Consider the following 18,014-nt stretch of genomic DNA (forward strand, 5'->3'; position numbering starts at 1 on the left):
ATAATTTATTAAGAGACAGGTTTGTTATATATCATAGACCTATAGCTAATCTACGACAAATCGGAAGTCAATAGTTTTTATTGTAATAGTTATTAATTTGTTTTGTTTATTTTGTTTTGTCTTTGAAAATTTGAATAAAAATTAATGATAAAAAAAAACTTTATTGTATATAGCCAAAGGCCTTAACAATGTATACAAAATAATGCTTAAAAGACCCATCATACTCAAAGCTCATATTAAAATAAAACATCCGTTAAAAGGCTAAACACTCGGGCCTTAAAGATAAAATTTTATAATATTACATAATTCTTAATATGGAGAGCTCTCAACTTCTTAGCTGTCAATGCAAACTGGGCTACCAAATATGTGATATATAAATATTTGTCAGCTAAAAGTTCCACTACCATTTCTTGGGGCGTTTCAATCAAAAAATGAGATAAGATCAAAAACAAGATATAGGTGTAAGACATCTATCCCCATATCTATATTTCTGAAATAAGCAGGAATAGCTTTAGACAAATTACTAAAAAGTCTTAGTGTGCGTGCACACACACACACAAATGCAAACCTCAACCCCACACTGGTCTCTGCAAATCCAACTTCCTCCTGATTATCCACATCCTTCCTTTCCTCTCCACTATGAACCTAAATAGATGGTGCCTAATGTTCTTACTGTGTAAAGATGTAGAAGTATTTGCGAGCTAGTTGCTTCTTGCCCATTACATAGTTCATTTTTTCTGTATCCTGATTGTTACAGAAAGTACATAGCACACAAACCTATATCAGCTGCCTAGAGGAATAATTAATTTTTACATGATAATGAGAATTTATCACTAGCATTAGCTTGTAACTGTTCTAAACCACAATGACAACATGAATGATGGAAGGAACCCTGCAGACCCATTCCCAGTTAAATTTGGAAAAGCTACCAATTATGTGGATAATCCTTGTTTCATGGCATGCTCCCTTTGGAACTAATTGCTCCCACTACAGCTGCTTCTGCTGTCCAGTTGCTGTTATATCCTAGCTTCGTCTGATAGCCACATCGTATATCGGCAGAGAGGGGTAAAGCAGTAGCTTCCATTCTGTGGTTTGGCATTGCTGAGGTTCATCATAACAAATGTGTTATGGTGCCAAAAGATAGAATATGTAAAAGGCAGTCATAATGTGCACCTAAACAACGAGGAAGATCAGTCATAATGTGCACTCCATTTCCCACCTGCTACCATTATTATTATTATTATTATTATTATTATTATTATTATTATTATTATTATTATTATTATTATTATTAGATTTATATACAACTAAATGCCAAAACAGGCCTCTAAGCAGTTTACAAAAGATAAAAACCAATTACACAACATTATTAAAATATACATAGTCAAAATACGCAATAAAACAATTCCATTAAAACACAGTGATTAAAACAGGAGATTTGTGTCAAGCGATCAAGGAAATGCCTGTGTGAACAGGTACATCTTCAAGAGCCAGTGAAATGTCATTACAGAAGGGGCCTCTCATATTTCCACAGGGAGTCCATTTTACAACACTGGTGCCATTAGTGAAAAAGCCCACGTCTGCATCACCACAACTCAATAATCATCAGGATGTGGTAGGACTAACCCTGTTCCATGTGTAGACCTTAATGCCTTAACCAGGCAATGGAGGGGAAGTTGATCTCAGGTAACCTGGTCCAGAGTTGTTTAGGGGGCCCTCCAGATGCCTTTTTAATTGCACATTCGTGGTGATTTATGCTCATGATGCTATTGGAGTAGTCACACAAAATGCTACGTTTAATGCTGTTGGCACCTACACATTTTGGAGTGGTCACACTGCTTCATTTTTAATCAGTGAACTGCATATGCCATTAACTTCCTACTGAAATTCTGTAACTTTTTCTAGAACAAATGTTCTGGTTTATTTTTCTAACTCCTTTTATTATGCTACGGCTCCTCCAGACAGCAACAACGTGGCAGCATTGGGAAAACATTGCAGAACAAACTAAAATAGAATAAATCCATCATAATGTACTATTATTGTCTCAAGAACATGTTGCAGAATATACCTGCAATAAAGCACCAGTATGGAGAGGCCTTAGGGCTTTATATGTAAGTAATAAGACCTTAAAACTGGGTTGGTGGCTAATAGGCAGCCAGTGCAATTTCCTTAGTATTGGCTTGCCAAATACTTGCCCCAGTAAGAGGCATCACTCATAGCATGGGCTGCAGCATTCTACACCAGCTGCAGCCTCCAAACTAGCCATAAGGGAAGCCCCCACATTATAGTAGTCTAAACATGAGGTTCCAGCATGTAAGTCACAATGGCCAAGCTATCCCTATCCTGAAAAGGGCACAGTTGATGCACTAACTTAAACTGGCAATAAGCACTCTTCACCACAAAGGCCACCTGGGCCTGAATGGACTGCCTTCAAGTAGATCCTGACTTATGCCTACCCTATGAGTAGGATTTTCATGGTAAGCGGTATTCAGAGGGGGTTTACCATTGCCTCCCTCTGGGGCTAGTCCTCCCCAGCTGGCTAGGGCCTGCTCAGCTTGCCACAGCTACACAAGCCAGCCCCTTCCGTGTCCTCAACTGCCAGTTGGGGGGGGGCAACTGGGCTCCTTGGGACTATGCCACTTGCCCATGGCTGCACAGGTGGTAGGGCACGTAACCCCTGAGCCACTCACTGTGGGGGTGATCTTTAGCTGGCCCTTGACATCCAGGAGACATGAGAAGGGATTTGAACTCACAGACTCTGGACTCCCAGCCAGACTCTCCTCCCCATTGTGCCACCTGGGCCTACACATACCCAAATAACTCAAGGTCCAAGGAGAGCTTTTTTTCCCCCAGGAGTGGACACACCACCACCTCTTTCAAGGCAACAGAGGCCATCCTTCCTTCACAAGGATACATTAACCAAGCTCTGTATCCACACAGCCAGCCCCTCCTGACTTACACGAACAAGCTAGGATAGGAAAAAGTTGAGAAGGCAAGTAATGGGACTGACAGCCTGGCACAGAGCAAAGACTGGTGCAGCACAGTACTTTGCATGTTTTACACAGACATAAGCAACAGTTCATGAGCAAGCACAGGACTACGTCCTTTGCCTTTAACATTCAATAGCATTACAATAGGATTCCACAACAATTAATAGCTCATGGTTCAATTAACGCTACAGAATTTATAAAACTGCATAGAATGGTGCATGATAAACCTGATTTCCTCCAAAGGACATATAAAGGTAAAGGTGTCCCCGCACTTATAGTGCGAGTCATTTCCGACTCTTAGGGTGACGTCTTGCGACGTTTTCAAGGCAGACCGTATATATGGGGTGGGACTGCCAGTTCTGTCCCCGGCCTTTCTTTACCCCCCAGCGTATGCCGGGTACTCATTTTACCGACCACGGATGGATGGACATATAGTGGTTTCCAGAATGAACTGTCTGCCATATTTTTTCCATTGGAGAGTGTTTTAAACACATTTTGATAGGCTTGCTTATTTACTAAGATCTTTTCTCCATGTTCTATCATCAGAAGTAGGACACCCTGTAGTGATGACACCGACGGCCTTTCTGTATTTGTGCCCTGTTTATGGAATGCTCTTTCTTCCTCTCCCCCCCCCCGCCTTAGATGTACAGCTGGTGCTCACTTTGTTATAATTTTGCTTCCAGGTCAAAATTTATTTATTTGCTCAGAATTTTAAAGATGTTAAGTTGCTGATTGTTTAGCTTGTCCTGTTGTTTTAGCTACATTTATTTGTCTTTGATTGAGTGTTTTATTGTTTTATAATGGATTCTTGCACGGTTTCTTTATGCTCTGTACCCACCTTGGCATCTGTTAAGATCAGTGATGGAGAACTTGTGGCCGTCCAGACATTGCTGGACTCCAGCTCCCATCATCCCTGACCACTGGTCATGCTGGCTGGGTCTGCTGGGAGTTGGAGTCCAGCTACATCTGGAGGGCCACAGGTTCCCCACCACTTGTATAGATGAAAAGAGGTCTATGCATATTTTAATAAATAATAAATAAATGATTTCAAACACTTCTATCTTGCCTCTCCTACCCAGTGAGACTGTTTACAAACCTAATTTTAAAATATAGTACTTCTATAGCATCGTTTGTCTTCTTTAAAGAAAAGACTTTCTGCAAGGAAGAAATAATACTTTGGCCTTTCCAAATGGCTCAGCATTGCAAAAAATACAAGGCAAAAATTAAGCCACTGAAGACATCCATGTATTGGGGGGGGGGGCATTTCTTTCAAAGCTGAATTGAGTTGGACTGCATGGACAGAATTTAATAGATAGGCTGGACAGATAGAACATAATAGATTAGCAAATTAAGACATTCTAGATCTGGGGATAGGAATTTTGGCAAGATAATCTATTGTGGCTGCACTCCAAAATCCAAGCAAGATAAATGGCCAATTGCAATTTAGAAGATATATGTCTAGCCAGTAAATGGAAAAGAAGAAGCAGGATTCTGCAAAAGAATAGGAGCAGCCAGCGCTACACCAGAATACCAAGCTTCTGCAGGACTGTGGAACATCAGCCTAACCATCTACCTTTAATAGAGCAACAGCAACCTCTAAAGCCTGGAACCGTTGCAGTGCCTATGCTGAATATTGCACTGGCACTGCTGAGTGCCAGAAACAGGATGGGGTGGGGCGGGACGGTGGTAAGGGCAGGGGATATTAGGGCTGGCAGCAGGTGTAGATGCAGGTGCATGTGTAATTGCACCCACCACCAACCTGGTGCTCCCCCCACCCTTGCAGTTTATAGTGGGGCCAGAAAAAGATGTGCCATGTCCAATCCCAGCAACCAGCATCACCAATACAGCCAGGAGGATGACACAGCAATGGTGTCCCACCTCACACACTTCACCTATCCTGGGGAATGGATATTTTCCATCCCCTGATGGTCTTCATCAGCCCCTTGCCCTTGTCTAGCTGCCAAGTGAAGAGATGCCCCATCATCCAGGAACCAACACACCAGGTGATTACCTGGCCCTGGCTGTAAGGCACCATACTTCTATGAGGATTATTTTCCCCTATGGTCACCAGGGAATTATCAATGAGCAGCAACTGACACAGCATCAGCAACAGGAGCCTCTAAGTTAGGGGTGGGAAACCTCAGGCCCAGGGCTATTTGGCTCTCCGTAGGCCACACCCATCCCTTGGCCACACCTTATTTCCTCATGCCACATCTTTTTCTGGCCCCACTATAAACCGCAAGTGTTTTTGTCTAGCTGGAATGTGTGGATTGTGATAACTCGCCTTGCTTCTTTGGATGGGAGATGGAGAGATGTGTGTGCATGTAGAAAGCTTTGACTTGCGAATGGATGGAATGTCACCTACTGCACAAAGGTAAGAGTCACACATCCACTTTTACATCCGGCCCCACTCACGTTTGCCTCTGGCTTCACCCACCACTGCCATGCAGCCCCTGAAAGGATGCCCATGAAGGAATGTGGACTTTGGGCTGAAAAAGGTTTCCCACCCCTCCTCTGGAGAGAAGACATTTTCCATCATTGTCCCCATTCCCACCCCCACCCGGAAGCCTTCATATGTCACCACTGCTCCTTGGAGGCCTGTTTTCAGGTAAAAAGGTAGGATATAAATATTTTAAATAAATAAATAACATATAAAATTAGATCCTTATTCCTACTGAAAATAAGCCTAACTTTGCATAACTGAATGTGTATTCTTCCCCATATTTACCCTCGGCTCCATCTTCTTTCTCTGCTTCTGTTGTCCCCCTGTGTCAAATTTTAGACTGTAGCTCTTCAGGAGTTTATTTACTGGGTTTACAAATCAGTAGTGTACAAGTATAATCAGGGTTTGTGACAAGTGCTGAAGGCAGCCCAGTCCTCCCTTTGTGTGAGCAGGTAACAGTAGGGTAGTGGCAAATTCAGAAGTGCAGGGTCCCTTCATGTTAATCACAGCCATGCCTTCCTCCCCGCCTTTTTGCTGTGGGGTTGAGAATGAGATCCTTGTTAATGCCAGGGAACCAATAAGCTTGAAAGAGGGGAGTGTTAGCACTGAGAAGAATCTTCTCAGTCTTTGACTCACCTCCTTCCACTCTGATTGGCTCCAGTCTGCAGGAAAGGACAAGGAAGCATGTTAGAAGACTCTTCTCAGTGGCTAACATGCTCCCCTTTCATGCTGATTAGTACTGGAGACATAGGGACCCTGCTGGGACCTGGCTCCCAAAATAGTAAGGGGTCTGAGATACCTGAGTCCCCACATAACTACACCCCTGGCTGGTAAGCAAACCATGCAAAATTAACTTAGCATGATGTCTGAATGTGGGATCATGGTTTGTTTCACCTAACAAACTATCACTAACCAGCCTCAAACCATGGTTTGTTGTTCGCTTAGCCACTGTGATTTCTTCAGAGCTTGGAAGTAATTCGTTAAAAGTAAAGAATTACTTGTAATTCGTTACTTTTTGAGGAACGAGTGGGTAATTCCTTTACATTTTGATTGTAATAGAATTGGGAGTAATTTTATTACTTTTATGGAGTAATTGTAATGTTTCCAGCATTACTTGGGGGCATTACTTGGGGGGGGAGCAGGGGAAGTCCTCTGCTCCTCTGATTTGTGGATAAATATCATGTGCCTCAAACTGGGCTTCTGTGCAGCATTGCTCTTCCCTCATGCTCTGTGGGTGGGTAGGAGGCGACGAGGGAGGTCAAGTGTGAGACAGGGTGGAGTGGAGAAAACAATTGTTTACAAAAATGGATGGTATGGAGTGGAGGAAAAAAGGAGCCGGAGGGCAAGAACATGGATAAAGGAGGCAGCAGCAGAGTGGATATAAAGAACTGTGGGGGGAGAGAGAGAGAGAGAGTGAGAGAGAGTGAGAGAGAGTGAGAGAGAGAATACTGTGTTTGCACTTGGCACACAAAGTGGCCTTCACCACCCTCTCTGGCTACTGTGCTGCAACTACAGTATTTTAACTTTTTTGCATCTCAGGGGAAAATTTGTGGATTTTTATATATATGTTTTTGTACCGACTTATGTGATTTTATTGTATATACTTCCTGTTGTACACCGCCCAGAGAGCTATGCTAGTGGGGCGGTATAAAAATTTAACAAATAAATTTAACAAATAAAATGTTTGCTTGGGTGACTTAGTTAGTTGGTGGCAGAGTCCAGGAGGTGGTTAAGTGAGAGAGATTATGCTTGCTGGCTGAGGGGGGGGGTTGCACTTGGTTTGACGTGCAAAGATCTGAGTAGTGGCCTCTGCCTCCCCACCTCCCTTATCAGCGGAGAGACCACCATTGCTAAATAAAAGAATTTTTCTACTACCTCTGTATGTGTGTGTTTATTTTTAGTTTTAGGCTACTTAGATGTGCAGCAGCAAACACCAGCAACTTGTAGGAGTTTTTTTTAAAAAGTAACTGAAATGTAATTGTAGATATTACTTTTGAAAAGTGAAGTAATCAGTTACTGTCAGAGCAATTGTAATTGTAACGGTGATTACTACTTTTTTGGGCCATGTAATTTTATTGTAATGTATTACTTTTTAAAAGTAATCTTCCAAGCTCTGGATTTCTTAGAGTAAAATAACAGACATCACACTAGAAAGGAGAAGCGGACTGCATGGACCATCATACAGCCTGTGCACAGGATGGCATACTAAACCATACTTTAAGGCTTAGGGCTTATCCATATGGGAACATTACTTTGTAGCAAAGCCACTGCTCTTACCATCGTAATAGATTTGCAAGATCCACAGTTCGTGCTCAATGGTATCTTCAAATCCATTGTTTTCCATTCACACAAGTAAGCATTGCTCTGGAAAGGATTAGTGTCACTGTTTCCTTGTGGCCCCGCCCTCTAATTTTACATTTTTACTCCCTGCAGTTGCTCAGTTACTGGGCATGTGCAAATATTTTTGACCTGTGCAGTATTTCTGCTCCCTCCTGCCACCCCTTCCTGAAGTTTGGTGGTTGAAAAGAAGATAACTTACAGGTACCTTCTTTCTCCACTGTTCCTTGCTTTTTCTGAGTTAATTTTTCCCCACAGAAAAAACAAACCAACATAATATTGATATTTAAAATAAAATATCAATAAATATTAATATTTTGAGAAAATATTAATATCATTTTCTCAAAATATCAATATTAATATTGATGTTTTTGAGGTGACTTTTTATATAAAATCCACTTTATATTTTTTAGGAAAAAAAATAAGAAACCAGGCGCAGAGAGATATTACTTCAAAATTCTCTCTGCAAAGATAGAGAATATGAGAAAGCATGATCGATGGCAATTCTTATCACTAGTTATAGGGAGTGAAGGAAGTTTACTTGGGGAGAAAGAGAGGAAAGGGAGGGCTGCAGCAAACTGTGAAGAGGGGAGGACAAAGCAGTTGGAAGAACCACCGGAAACAAAATGGAATCCATGGGAAAGTTAGTGGGTAGAGAAAGGGAAGTAGCTGAAAGTGATGATTCACCCACCCACTAAAAACCATCAAAGCAAACCATCTGCAAAGATGAGTGGAGCCATATTGTTCTAAACATTTCATATTATCAACTGATTGGGTTAGTACGAATTTACAGGGGGGAAACTGAGTGATAGCTTCTGTTTGCCAGTAACGTCATGTGAACCATGCAAATTAAAAGTTGTGAGTAGCAAACTCACAGTAAACCACTGTGTAGATGAGCCTTTAATGTTATGTGTCAACATAGCCACTTTCTAAGGTGCTACAAATGTAAAGCACCTTTACATGATAAGAGTAATGAGTGTGGCAGAGTGGTTAGAGTGTCTATCTGGTTAAGATCTCTGCTTGGCCATGAAGTTCACTGGGTGACCTGGGGCCAATCACTGTCTCTCAGCCTAACCCACATCACAGGGTTGTTGTAATAAAACTGAGAGGAGAAACATGTTTGTACACCACCTTGTGCTCTTTGGCTGAAATGTGGGATAGAAATGCTATACTAAGTAAATAATAATGTTACTGAGTCCCTTTCTTCTTATTGTTACTCTGCAGAGTGATATATACATTTATGATGCTATACAAACAATAAATAATACTTAGATCATATACCCTTCAGTCAAAAAAACCACAACCCTCAGCTACAGCCTGTTGGGGAACAGAACGCCCTTAATCTGTCAACAATTCCTGTATGTTTGTTTGTTTATATCCCAACCTTCCTTCTAGAATGAGCCCAGGAAATGTACTGAATAACATTAAAATGAACAGTGTCCTTACAGGCTTATATATTCTGACTGAAATTGACAACCTTGATCAATGGACCACATGGACTCCGGGATAAACCTGGAAGAATTTACCAGAGCCTATGATTCATCTAACCAGCATACTCTGCTCACTCTTGCATTACAAGTCAAAATATCTTATTTAGTATGACCTGTTGGGAAGTCAGCCAACAACCAAAGAACTCTAGAAATTAGCTGGCAATTCAAAATAAAGAGGAGAAATAAAAAGGTTGTCCAGTGGGACTACACTTGAAGCTAGCATTAATATGAACACTGTTTCAAAATGCCTCATAAGCACACAGACCCCTGCCTTTAGAACATTTATCACATACTAAGCTGGTATTCCTAAATATTAGCATTCTGACACCGAAAGAAATATAATGTATAGGGTTGCTATCACATCCTCTTAATAGAGGTCTCTAAAGTTTGTGACCCACCAAGTTGAATGCAGCCTATCACTGATGTATAGTGACCCATACATGTTAATACCTTTTCTGTACATTGCAGATGGACTGCCTAAGGCCAACTTGTGAGTTCATGGCTGAAGTGAAATGAAAGTTAAAGTAAGAAGATACGCTTGGGTACAAAGTACTGCTAGAACTGCACACAGGAATAGCAACAAACACCTTCAAGTGGCACTGCAGTTAAATGATGAAGGCATTCTTTCATCTCCCGCACAGAGATCAAAGCAATATCTGCATATTCAGAAAAGTAGAACAGTATGGTTGGGTTTTTTTCATGACACAATGGACAGAAAGTAACAATGAAAGAATTGTGTTCTTGAATGTCTAACAACTTAATGTGTTACGTATCTTCTTCCAAGCACATCTCTATTTCCCTTTCACAAAAAAGAGTCATAAAAATGCAAATAAAAGTCCAGGGCTGCTACTGCTTTTTAAAATATATTTTGTCAGATGAATGCTAAACAAGTGAATCAAACAATTCAAGGTATTTAGAAAATGCTGAAGCTAATACACAAGTTGTCAGATGAAAAAAAGATATGCTAGTCTTGGCTAAATATAAAAAGTTCTTGCTTAGTCAAATGATAAGACTTGTCAAATGATAAAAAAGAATATTTAAATACTTAGGGTTTTTAAAAAAATGAAATACCAGTTGCCTGAGCCAGCTGGCCAATTGTTAAAAAAAGGTTAAACTACTGCATTCATCAACTGCAACTCTCAGTAATGAGAATCAGGATTTTCTTAACTACACTGATGACAACAATATGATTTTGCTCGCTGTAAGCTCTAAGATACACAAACACAGAATGACAGAAGTGGATGAGCCCAACCCCCAACCTGCATGAGGCAAAATGCAAAACATGCTGCGCCTAAACCAGTAGCTTGCCTATATCTGTCATCTGTACAGCATATGGCTGATAAATCTTCCCTAAGCAACCTATGTACTAGGTTATAAAGTCTGTCTTGGCATTAGGAGTTATTTCCTTATTTTTCATAGATGCATGAAACTACAGGGCATCATGAGGGCTATCTAGTATAACCCTGCCCTGAGACTCCCAACTTAAGTATGCATAACAAATGCTTATTTGATCTGATACAACAACCCTCCAGTAGCTAATCTACTTCCCTTGTTAACTGGTTCCACGCTCCAATACTCCTTTTGTTATGTGGTTTTCCTTTGTCTAAACTTATGCTGTTGCAGTTTAATGTATTTGCCACTTGCCTTTCCCAAAAACAGATGGGACTAGTCAGAATGCAAACATGAAGTAATGGCAAAGAAAAGAAAGGTCAAAACAAGCAATAAATTTCAATGCACCTCTATGGAGTTAATTTCTTATAAATGCAAACAAAGATATGGCTAGCATACTGAAAACAAAATTCTGCGTCTTCGCTTTCTTTAAAGATTAACAAACATTCCACAAAGTGTAATAATACTGATCTTGGACTTCAGTTAAGTTTCATAATGCAACATCTACAATTCCTGTTATTTTCTGTGTCACATAGATGAAAGGGCTTTCTTTATTCTGCCTTTCAGTGGACCAGTCATTATTTTCTGCAAATTATAAGGCCAGGCAAGAAGGTATTTTGGAATATTGTCTAGGATAAATATAAACACCATAACTTGGCAAATATTACTCTCCACAGCAGTCAAGTTTTGTTTGTATATTGTATTGTTCAATACACACAGAGATGCTACAACCAGTTTTCAGGAAAGGTTGCTAACCAGCTGTATCAGCAGCTCTAAGGAGATTATCACCTACTGATTTTTGCTTGAAAAAAACCAGATTAGTTCAGATTTCTTTCAGTGTAATGAACCTTGTAAGGATAGAGAACACTGCATCAATTTCAAAGATAAAGCTGTGAGCTCATCCAAAAGGCTAAACAAACAGGTTCATGGAACCATTTGTGCTCATGCACTCATTAGCCCAAGCAAAGGAATAAAAATGCAACCATCAATCATGACAGCCAAGCAGTGGCTCCTAAAGTCAGGCAAGATGGTCCATCAAACAAAGCATGAGTTGGTCAAGCAAGAATCTAATATATACACCACATACAGATTACTGTAAAACTGCAGTTTTAAAAAAAGGTTCCTTACAGTATTATCTTACTAATGCGGAATAGTAAAAATAGTATATATGTGTACATATGTATGTTATATATACACACATACAATATGCTCATTAGAAAATAAACTTCTTTGAATTGTGCACACTATTAGCCAGTTATGTTCAAGCATTCCTTCAGGAGCAACTCTTCCCTTCAGCACACATTACCCTTCATCTGTTGCTATAACTTCTTGCAATTTGCAGCAACTGGAACCATGTTATACAGCCACGACAGTCCCATACAATGAAATATGATTGTCAGTTTGTATGAATTCACATTATTTATTTATTTATTTATTTATTTTATTTATATCCTGCCCTTCCTCCCAGTAGGAGCCCACATGCAACTCAACTTAGTGAAGAGAGAAACTTTTAGTTGAGTCAATCTGTGCAAAATTTAGCATGTGATGTAGCAGTTATGTTGTTGCTTCCAGGAAAATAGGAAGCTACAGATAGACAATTTGTTCACCCAGCCCAGTATTGTCTACTCTGACTGGCAAAAGTTCTCCAGAGTTTCAGTCAGAAATAGGCCTTTCCATGTATTTATTTAAAATTTTATTTCTAGCCTGCCTTTTTGGGCATAGCCCATACACCTGCTAACGGAACTACAGTCCCCTCCATCATGTGTCTATCCAGGAACAAAGTACAATGTCATCATTCAACTTTTTTAGTTTTATTTAAGATATCCTTCTGTCCTTTGGCATCCTGAGTTTTATTTAAAGGAGCGGGAAAGTAACATGAATCCATTTTCAGTCACGATCATTTCTGAGACGCAAGTGCTGCACAGAACATCTGCCCTTAAACATTCTTAAGGAGAATGCTTGCCCCCACAGAAGTTTACACATTAGAAAAAATACATTCTTATAGTACACACTTTTAAAAATACAAATTAATTCAGGCTTGACTATCCACCATAACAGACAGCTCAAGATAGCATATTGTAACAAAGACATGGCATCCTCTCAGGCGTATTGCACAAAAGTGCATACTCACTACAGTAAAAAAGGAATATGCAGGAAGGGGAGTCAATTTTGCAAGAGCAACCTCCTGCATAAGTGACGCAAATTTTTAACAATGGACTTTTGCTATATTACCAGCAGAAGATCAGGATTCAGCAATCAGGAGGCATGCTATCTGTTGTTTGAAATTAGGCAATGGGTAGTTTATGCATTGTGTGTCCATAGCTAGACAGTGTGCAAGTCAAGTGAAAGAACCACCACCACCACCATGGCACAGATAGAAGAGAGATCAAGGCTGCTATCCCCTTTAATAATAGTGTAAAGAAGGCATTGCGGCAGGTGCAGTTTGCCTTGGTCCTGCAGCTCTGTATCATAAGAACTGCAAGTCCTGCTTTTAAAAAAATTGTACACAAACTTCACCTAGACCAACCAGTGTTCACAGAGCAACCTGTGAACTTTATCAAGTAGCAAAGAAAACTATTAAAAGAGACAAGAGCTGAACCTAAGAATATAAGAAGACCCTGCTGGATCAGGCCAGCGGCCCATCTAGTCCAACATCCTGTTCTCACAGTGGCCAACCAGATGCCTGTGGGAAGCCCACAAGCAGGACCTGAGTGGAAAGAACACTCTCCCCTCCTGTGGTTTCCAGGAACTGGTATTCAGAAGCATCCTACCTCCGACTATGGAGGCAGAGCATAGCCATCATGGATAGTAGCCATTGATAGCCTTGTCCTCCAGTCTTCCAGTGCATCTGCTTTCCCTTCTGCCTAGTGGAAAAAATGTTGGAATGTTGTAAATGTATATTTCCCTACAATCCAGAAAGCATGCTTCCATGCCACAGATGCCCTTGCATTGTGTATTGGCAAAAACTCAAGGCTTCCTTAAGATCTTCACTCCCAGATTTTCAAAGTTCAACAGGAGAGCTAACAAAGTTACCAGATCCAGCAACCATCTAAGCCAAATGGGGCAGGGCAGCCAAATATGTATAGTTGGTAGCAGAGTTGTTGTTGTTAAACAAAACCTCAGGAGAACAGAGGAACATCCTGAATGCAAGGCGTGGAAACAAGGAACCGTATTTATTACATAAGCATAGCTGAACGGGTGGGGATTGACAGATCCAGGTGTGAACAGACAGCCTGTTGGCCAGGGTCAGCCGCTGAACGATTGCAGAACCCACCAAAAAAAGGCGGGAAGGAAAAACACTGCTGAGGTGCTGGTGACTTACCTTTAGCAGGGCACTCCGGCTGGCGGCAGCTAGCTCCCTCAGGCTAGCGGCGGCTGAGACAGCTGCGGCGGCACTGCTAGGGGAGCCAGTGGGTGCAGCCGCCGCCGCCACGGGGTGACAGCCAGGGTTAGCAGCGGGGACCGAATTGCTTCCTCCTCCTGCGGACTTGTCCACACTACTGGTGGCGGCCGCGCTGCCCTGGGCTGTGGGGCTGCCCGGAGCACAACTGCCGCCACCGCAGCAGCCGCCTCCCGCCCCGGTTCGGGGTCTCTGTCGAATGCCGTCTAGCAGGCGGACGAGCAAGATATTGGCGGGCAGCTCGTCCACGCCGCAGCCCACCAGGATGCGGCACTCTGGGCAGCGGAGCTCGTGGCGGGAGCTGACAATGCTCTCCAGGCAGCGGCGGCAGAAAGTGTGCTGGCACGGGAGCACCTTGGCCGTCGTGTCCAGGCGCTCCAGGCACACGGAGCACTCCAGCAAGTCCAACAGCGACGACTCGTCCATGGCCCCTCCGCGGGCGGCGGCGGTTGCTGGGGGTCCCTCGCCGTTGCCGCCGCCGCCGCCGCCGCCCCCTCCTCCCTCTCCCGCTGCTCCAGCAGCAGCCCGCCGCCTCCGCCTCTCCTCAGCTGCCCGCTTCTCAGCGGCGGCTGCCTTGGAGGAGCACAGCCAGGACGCCCCTAGGAGCATTTAGACCAGCAACGGAGGCCGCTGGAGAAGCGGCAGCCACGGCACATGGCAGCTGAGGAAGGGGGCCGCCAAGCCCGCCTGGGGCCTGTCAGAAAGACCAGAGGGCGGGGATTGGAAATACGGTTTTCTCCCCACCACCACCGCCCGTCGCGACTTCCCAACAGGCAGATAATTCCCTTGAGTAGGCTGGGAAGTGAAAAGAGAAGGGGAAATTACACAGGTTCGCCCCGCCCCCCCGTCCTTGTCGTCTCCGTCCCGTTTGCCCTCAATTTAGAGACTCCTCGTCGACTCCTTGCCCCTCGGCAGGATCCTTTCGTGAGGTGAAGTCCTAGCCAGAAAGGGGGCCGCTGCATGCGCGCGGGAGGAGGCTGTCGGCACCTGTTCCCTCCAGGGTTCCTGTCGATTCCTTCAAACAGCGAGCGCCACGGATTAGGAAGAGGGGCTTTCTCGGCGTTGCTCCTCAGAGGAAGTGGCGGGAGGCAGCGGCGAGTATCCTCCTGGGCTCTGGAGAAAGTCTCTTCTCTTCAAGGCATGGTGCGTTGACCTCCTGCTGCCCCTTCTCGTCTCCCCTGCGGAGTTTAGCCACCTTCGCTCTCCCATAGCAGCCTCCCGCCTCGTTACCCGAGGGCAGCAGCTCACTCCAATCACTCCGACTCACAGGCTCACATCTTCCAAATGTTCCAAACGGCAGTGCCTCAGATCCAGGGGAGGCGAGCAGGAACAGACCAGCTTGGGGAGAAAAAAAGGAGGCACCGGCATACCCTTCGCGCAAATGCCGGCGCCTTCTCTTAACCCGCTTTCCCCCGCATCTCAGCAGGGAAAGGAAATACCAACTTCTCGCTCTTCGCTTCCAGGCACGATCCCCGTGAGAATGAGTTTAACTCTGATCAGAAACAACGGGCAAGTTCTGTTGCTCTGAGATCTGGGGGCTTCCTGCCCTTCATTGTTAAGGGATCCTCACGCCGCCGCTTGCTGCAGCTGGCCTGCGCTAACTCACCAGCAGGGCAGTCGCCCAGTCTCCGCCCTCTCCTCCGACGGCCAGTGCTATTATCCCCAAGGGATGCTGCTTGATGCTGCTAATCGAAGGAGGCTGAAGAGTGTGAATCAGCTAAGAGTCTCTTGTGAAAAGGCATCTGCTGTGCAGAGAGATTCCGACGCCAGAAATGTCTCCCATCTAGGAAGATTCAGCATCAGCAATGCCTCTGCTACTCCAGCATTGATCCGACAGTCTAACGTTTTTAGTTCCCACTTGAGGTTTCCGAACTCAGATCCAAAGGAAGTTGGGAAGATGTCAGCTGTAAAATTCCAACTTCGTGCAATAACTACGATGTTGCGACACTGCATAATGTACTTTCAGTCATCATAATGGGGGGGGGAGGTGCTTTCTCTTTTTCGGGCCCGGTCTCAGGCCAGCGTCAGAGCAACGGAAATACGTACCCCTGAAGCAATATGGGAAGATGGGGAAGTTTGCAGAAGTTTGCTCAAATCGGACAGGGAAAACATATTTCTTTCAGTGGACTTCCCTCTAGTGGAATTCCTTGTGAACAGCATCTGGTGTATTTGCTGATGGAAAGAGATTTCAGTTTTTTTCCCCTTAGCAAACTGACTGATCTTAGTAACAATGTAGTATTTGTTAAAATTAATGCTGATTTTCATTTAATTAGCTAGTTTCAGCTAACCAGACAGTGGTGTTACACATCCTAGCAGTCCACGTTAATATGCATGATCTGGTTAATGTAAAACACTGGCATATATATTGTAGATTGGACTGCCAAGTAATTATGTTTGAGAAGTCCTGAAATCTGACTGAAATATTTCTGTATTTTTTAAAAATTCCAATGCTGATATATTCACTGAATAATAACATTTAGTGCAGTAGACTATAATATAAACACAATTGATTAACAAATACCAGACTCCATATTGATTAACAAATACCAGACTCAGAAACTATTGCACTTTTCTTAGCTGTTTGTTTCATTCCACCACCACTATCAACAATATGCTGCCAAGAGGAAGGCTGATGTGACCCAGTTTATTGTTATTTATATTTATTATTTATTTATTAAATTTATTAGTCGCCCATCTGGCTGGTTGTCTAGGCACTCTGGGCGACGCACACATAAAAACATACAATTCACATTAGAGCCTTAAAATCCCAACAATAACACTAAAATCTAACCGACCCCAAAGGCCTGCCTGAAGAGCCAGGTTTTCAGAGTCCGGCGGAAGCTCTATTAAATATTATCATTGCCAGACGTTTGGGGGAAAATACAAAGACCTTTTTGCATGCAAAAAGATAGAAGATGGGGGTAGGGTATGGATAAGGTAGACATGGAATAGGCAGGGGGCAGCCCTATCTTTGCCCATGATTTACTTAGCATCAAGTATGTTCTTGGAATAGGGAATATTCCAAAACCAGCCTTTCAGGCCTTTATCTTCATGCAAATCATTGCTTTCCATAATCCAATCCGCCTGTGCTTGAAAACATTTTGTGGTTTTTAGTCACCCTTCTATTCTTCCCCTGAGTAGCACTTTTAATAAATCATCCGTTAATGATTTCTGTACACAATAACAGCCACACACAGTCCAATTGTCTGATTGTCATATATCTAATATCAATAACGTCACTCCTTGGCATACAATGCAATAGTAATCACAAGAAGATGTTGTCTGTAAGAGAACAATCAAACACAGAGCTGAAGGAACATGAAGCTCTCTGGTCCTCAAACCACACCACTGGAGTAGGCTTCACTCCTTTCAGTATGGATTTGATAAGGCTGCCTCTTATTTAGCAGTCGGATGATCCTTTGTTGCTGTTCAGCAATGTTCAGCAATGTCTTTGCAGAAGAGACCAAACTATCCAATAAGATAAACTATAAATAATACTGATGTACAGAGAAATGTGAAATACAAGTATCAAGGACTTAGGTACTAGCTTAGTAAAACTCAATCTCAGGAATAGAAGCACTGGAGAACATATAAGGATAATGTGCATTAATTTGGATAGGGGAGGGAAATAGAGAAGCACTAGAGATGAGTGTAACAAAATAAGAGGACTCTTCTGCTTCAGCTTATTTCCTTCAAAGATGCAAATTTTAAATTTTGTTAAAGTCACTAGACTTGGTTCTGCTGTTAATGAAGAATCCTATCCTAACTTATATCTCTGAGTTACAGTGGCTGAAGGAGGATAGGATTGCTACCAAATCTTCTATAACTGGGTAACTCCGTGTAGGGCTGGCACAGTGAAGATATAATTACATCATAGAATAACATTCAACAATGTCCACTTCTCTTGCACAACAGGACTTCCCCTTCCTCTTCTCCCCTCCTACAACACCCCACATCCCCCCAAA

General features: G+C 42.8%; 1 protein-coding gene across 1 annotated transcript in view; it reads right to left on the bottom strand.

Annotated features, from left to right (window-relative positions):
* Positions 1 to 15,815, bottom strand: part of SH3RF3 (SH3 domain containing ring finger 3) — a 473,231-nt gene extending 457,416 nt beyond the window's left edge. Inside the window, exon 1 of the mRNA XM_061626756.1 lies at positions 13,972 to 15,815. Within this exon, the coding sequence (XP_061482740.1) occupies positions 13,972 to 14,658 (687 nt within the window). The 5' untranslated portion in view covers positions 14,659 to 15,815. The remainder of the gene's footprint in view (positions 1 to 13,971) is intronic.
* Positions 15,816 to 18,014: the final 2,199 nt, after the last annotated feature.

The sequence above is a fragment of the Rhineura floridana genome, chromosome 5, assembly GCF_030035675.1.
Source record: "Rhineura floridana isolate rRhiFlo1 chromosome 5, rRhiFlo1.hap2, whole genome shotgun sequence".
Lineage (NCBI taxonomy): Eukaryota > Metazoa > Chordata > Lepidosauria > Squamata > Rhineuridae > Rhineura > Rhineura floridana.